The 4,851-nt window shown below is 52.1% G+C and overlaps 3 protein-coding genes across 4 annotated transcripts in view; 2 read left to right on the top strand and 1 right to left on the bottom strand.

Moving 5' to 3' along the window:
* Nucleotides 1–3,066, top strand: part of arid1b (AT-rich interactive domain 1B) — a 56,766-nt gene extending 53,700 nt beyond the window's left edge. For both annotated transcript variants that reach the window (XM_014026464.1, XM_014026462.1), the window contains 3 exons: nucleotides 534–664; nucleotides 746–1,217; nucleotides 1,307–3,066. In XM_014026464.1, coding sequence (XP_013881918.1) covers nucleotides 534–664; nucleotides 746–1,217; nucleotides 1,307–2,340 — 1,637 coding nt within the window. In that variant the 3' untranslated portion in view covers nucleotides 2,341–3,066. The remainder of the gene's footprint in view (nucleotides 1–533; nucleotides 665–745; nucleotides 1,218–1,306) is intronic.
* Nucleotides 3,067–3,106: 40 nt separating this feature from the next.
* Nucleotides 3,107–4,851, bottom strand: part of tmem242 (transmembrane protein 242) — a 6,889-nt gene continuing 5,144 nt past the window's right edge. The window contains exons 3-4 of the mRNA XM_014026486.1: nucleotides 3,669–3,806; nucleotides 3,107–3,567 (exon numbers count right to left, since the gene is read on the bottom strand). Coding sequence (XP_013881940.1) covers nucleotides 3,454–3,567; nucleotides 3,669–3,806 — 252 coding nt within the window. The 3' untranslated portion in view covers nucleotides 3,107–3,453. The remainder of the gene's footprint in view (nucleotides 3,568–3,668; nucleotides 3,807–4,851) is intronic.
* zdhhc14 (zinc finger DHHC-type palmitoyltransferase 14) overlaps nucleotides 3,515–4,851 on the top strand; it is an 18,520-nt gene continuing 17,183 nt past the window's right edge. Inside the window, exon 1 of the mRNA XM_014026475.1 lies at nucleotides 3,515–3,591. The gene's annotated coding sequence lies outside the window, so the exon portion shown is untranslated. The remainder of the gene's footprint in view (nucleotides 3,592–4,851) is intronic.

The raw sequence follows: 4,851 nt of genomic DNA, 5'->3' as shown, positions 1-4,851 counted from the left end.
CACACACACATTTATACACAAACACACACACATTTATACACACACAGACACATTTATACACACACATTTATTCACAAACACACATTTATTCACAAACACACACTTATATACACAAGCACACACACAGTTATACCATTTATACACAAACACACACACATTTATACACAAACACACACACATTTATACACAAACACACACACATTTATACACAAAAACACTCACATTTATACACAAACACACACACACATATATGCACAAACACACACACACACATTTATGCACAAACACACACACACACATTTATGCACAAACACACACACACACATTTATGCACACATACACAAGCACGCACACATTTATGCACACATACACAAGCACACATTTATGCACAAACACACACGCACACATTTATACACAAACACACACGCACACATTTATACACACACACACGTTTATACACAAACGCACACGCACACATTTATACACAAACACGCACACACACCTGAGCCTCACTCTGTGATCTGATTGGTCAGGAACCCCGGAGGCGTGGCGAGTGATGATGTCACTGAAGTCGGGGCTGTTGGCAGAGAGCACGTGGGCGTTGGACACCATCAACATCCTGCTGTATGACGACAGCACCTCTGGCTCCTTCAACCTGACTCAGGTGAGTCTCACCTGAAACATCGTACGGTGAAACCTCCGCCACGGTCTTTGGATCTAAACAAACCACTTCCTGTTCCTGCAGCTGACCGGCTTCCTGGAGCTCATTGTGGAGTTCTACCGCCGCTGCCTCATTCAGATCTTTGGCATCCTGGAGGAGTACGAGGTTGGGGCCGAGGCCCAGAAGACCCTGCTGGGGCCGGTCTCTGAAGGTCAGGCTGAGGAGGTGCCTCTGCTAGCTGCTCCTGAGGAGAGGGAGGACAGCAAACCTGTCCAGGAGGACACGGAGCCCCGCCCCCAACAGAGCAGCAAGTTTGACAAACTGCCAATCAAAGTGGAGGAGACGGGGGAGGGGTGGGAGGAGGTGGAGGAGCGCTGGGCCCGACTGGACCGGCCCAACGGCTTCATCAGCGGCCTCCTGCACTGGAGGGCCGGAGGAGGAGACTCCACAGCTCACATCCACACGCACTTTGAGCCTCCAACAGGAGACTTCACCCCACCAGATCCAGACCTGATGGAGGGGGGACCAGGAGAGGAGGGGGCTGAAGAACGAGGAGGTGAAGTCCTGAGTTTATTTACCCATCCAACATGGACGGTCAGGTTAGACCAGGTCTAAGTTCTGATTCCTGCCTCTGTGTCCCTGCAGGTCCACAGCCTGAGGTCAAAGGTCAGAGGACGTCTCCCCTCAGCCAGCTGGAGGAGGAGGCGCGGTGTTGGGACGAGGCGCCGCTGTCCACGGCCGAGTCCTGGCAGGACTCTGTGGCCAAACGCTGCGTCTGCATCTCCAACATCATGAGGAACCTGTCCTTTGTCCCTGGCAACGACGCCGTCCTGTCCCGCCACCCGGGCCTGGTTCTGATCCTGGGCCGCCTGGTGCTGCTGCACCACCGCCACCCCGTCAGGAAGCGCACGCCGCCCACCTACCAGCGGGAGGAGGAGCAGGGTCTGGCCTGCAGCCGGGACGAGTGGTGGTGGAGCTGCCTGGCGGCGCTGCGGGAGAACACGCTGGTGACGCTGGCCAACATCGCGGGCCAGCTGGACCTGTCCCTGTACCCCGAGACCATCTGCCTGCCCATCCTGGACGGACTGCTGCACTGGATGGTGTGTCCGTCCGCCGAGGCCCAGGACCCGTTCTCCTCGGCGGGCGGCTTCTCGTCGCTCACGCCGCAGAGACTCGTCCTGGAGTGTCTCTGCAAGCTGAGCGTCCAGGACTGCAACGTGGACCTGCTGCTGGCCACACCCCCCTTCAGCCGCCAGCAGCGGCTCTTCTCCGCCCTGCTGCGCCTGGTGGGCGAGAGGCGGAGCCAGGTGTGCCGGGAAATGGCGGTGGCGACGCTGTCCAACTTGGCGCGGGGCGACCCCACGGCGGCGCGGGCCATCGCCCTGCAGAAGGGCAGCGTGGGAACTCTGATCGGCTTCCTGGAGGACAGCCTGGCCGTGGCCCAGTACCAGCAGAACCCTCACAGCCTGCTGCACGCCACGCCGCCCCCGGAGCCGCCCAGCATCAACATGATGTGCCGCGCCGCCAAGGCGCTGCTGTCCTTGGCGAGCGTGGAGGAGAACCGGGAGGAGTTCGTCCTGCTGGAGAGTCGGCTGCTGGACATCTCGCTGTCCGCCGCCCTCAGCCCGGCTGTGGCGTCCGTCATGTGCGAAGTACTGTTCAAGCTCAGCCGCTCGTGACACCAACACCGCTCAGTGGGGCTGGCACCACCGCACCAACCGGGTCCTATCTTTATTTAAGGAACAGAAACAAAGGTTTTTACAAATGATTCTATATAGAAAATCTATATCTTTAGCTCCGCCCACAAACTTTTATTTGACTTTTAAAAAATGAAATTTATTTAATACTTTTTATTTTTTAAACATTATTTGTCAGTTTTGTTTTGTTTGAACCAAAGTGTTACGACGCTCAGGTTTCTGGTCATTTCTTTGTTTGCTCTGAGGGGGCGGGGTCAGTTTGAGGTGGGCGTGGTTTATTTAATCGGACAGGTTGTAGATAAATCTGGGTTTGACGGAGGAAACGCTGATGTTCAGTTGTGTTCTTTGTTCTGGTGCAATAAGTTTGTTTTTAAATGTGAATTTTTGGACTGTGTGCAGTTCGATCACCAGTATTTCACCACTGGGGGGTCAGGGGGTCCATTTCTGTTGAACAACTCTTTCCTGTAAAAAGACAATGTACATTAGTTTTCCAGCAGATGGCGCCGTTGGCAGCAGCACCTGGGGTCTGATCTGGAGGGGTGGGGCCACATGTCTACAGGAAGTAGGGGGTGGGACTTTACTCCTGTTGACCTGATGTCAGAAACCGTTGTAAGAAATGTAAAAAGAGAGAAAAAAAAAAAGTTTCTCTTGTATGAGATCTTTATATGTTCCACGACACGTTAAAGAATAAACGTACATGAACTCTGAGCACTGTGAACACACAACCAGGCTGCTTTTTACACACCGGGGGTGTTAACTCAGGATTTATTTAAAAAACATTACGTCAAAACATTTATTTGTCTTGATTACAGGAAATCAGAGAATAAATCTTCAGAACTTTAACGATCCAACAAATATAAATAAGTTTAGTTTTCTGTACGGTGGCCTCTGAGGGACACTTCACTCAAACTGTTTTTGGTTCTGCTCAAACATCTGATGCAGTTTTTGATGATTCAAAGCAGAATTCCAGCATCAGAACCGTCTCACGTTCCTCCACATGGACTTCAGAGCAGCACAGGAACTCGGTTCTGTCTCTGACCGGTCCTGAAACTCCGTTCTGGATCACATTTCTTCAGTCTCTCCTGCTGATCCGAGTCACTTGGACCTGAATAGAGAGTCCCAGTCCACAGGTTCTGATCCGGCTCCAGCCTCAGGGTTCTTTGGGATGGCCGGGAAGAAGGACCGCATCTTCTCCCTGAACTCTGCCAACTGAAGGAGGACCAGAGAGGACTGGTAAGAAATATTTCAGTTTAAAACATGTTTTATGTTGCAGGTGAAACAGAGTGAATTGTGGGTAAAATAAAACGTACGCTGTGAACGCCGAGAGCTTTCCACACAGTGAAGCTGATCAGACCCACGCCACACCAGGCAAACAGGGAGCCCCAACCCAGAGCCCTGAGGGCCAGAGATGCCCCGCCCTCAGGGGCCACCGCCGTCGCTGCCACACCCTGCGGGGGAAACAAGCAAGATGGCTGCCGGTTACCATCAGGCATCAACCAATAGGAGCACAGAGGATGTGACCATGGTGAAGACATAACATAGATGATGGTGGTCGAGTAAAAACAGACATCACAAAAAACCCTAACGGATTTTATTCAAATCTGCTAACACCCAATCAGAGCGCAGCTATCGTCCAATCAGAGCTCAGCTATCGTCCAATTAGCTCTGCTATCATCCAATCAGAGCACAGCTATCGTTTAGAGTTCTGCTATTGGCCAATCAGAGCGCAGCTATCGTCCGGAGTTCTGCTACAGTCCAATCAGAACTCAGCTATCGTCCAATCAGAGCGCAGCTATCATCCAATGAGAATTCTGCTATCGTCCAATCAGAGTTCTGCTATCGTCCAATCAGAGCGCAGCTATCGTCCAATCAGAGGTCTGCTATCGTCCAATCAGAGTTCTGCTATCGTCTAATCAGAGCTCTGCTATCGTCCAATCAGAGCTCTGCTATCGTCCAATCAGAGGACAACTATCGTCCAGAGTTCTGCAATCGTCCAATCAGAGCGCAGCTATCGTCCAATCAGAGCAGAGCTATCGTCCGGAGTTCTGCCACCATCCAATCAGAGCTCAGCTATCGTCCAATTAGAATTCTGCTATCGTCCAATTGGAGCTCTGCTATCGTCCAATCAGAGCGCAGCTATCGTCCAATTAGAATTCTGCTTTCGTCCAATCAGAGCGCAGCTATCGTCCAATTAGAATTCTGCTATCGTCCAATCAGAGCGCAGCTATCGTCCAATTAGAATTCTGCTATCGTCCAATCAGAGCTCAGCTATCGTCCCAGCAGAGCGCAGCTATTGTCCAATTGGAATTCCGCAATCGTCCAATCAGAGCTCAGCTATCGTCCAATCAGAGCGCAGCTATCGTCCGGAGTTCTGCCACCGTCCAATAAGAGCTCAGCGATCGTCCAATCAGAGCTCAGCTATCGTCCAATCAGAGCGCAGCTATCGTCCAATCAGAGCGCAGCTATCGTCCAATCAGAGCGCAGCTATCGTCC

Source organism: Austrofundulus limnaeus, unplaced genomic scaffold (genome assembly GCF_001266775.1).
Source record: "Austrofundulus limnaeus strain Quisiro unplaced genomic scaffold, Austrofundulus_limnaeus-1.0 Scaffold557, whole genome shotgun sequence".
Taxonomy (NCBI): Eukaryota; Metazoa; Chordata; class Actinopteri; order Cyprinodontiformes; family Rivulidae; genus Austrofundulus; species Austrofundulus limnaeus.
Note: the sequence above shows the minus strand (reverse complement) of the source record. Positions and strands in the feature narration are given on the sequence as shown.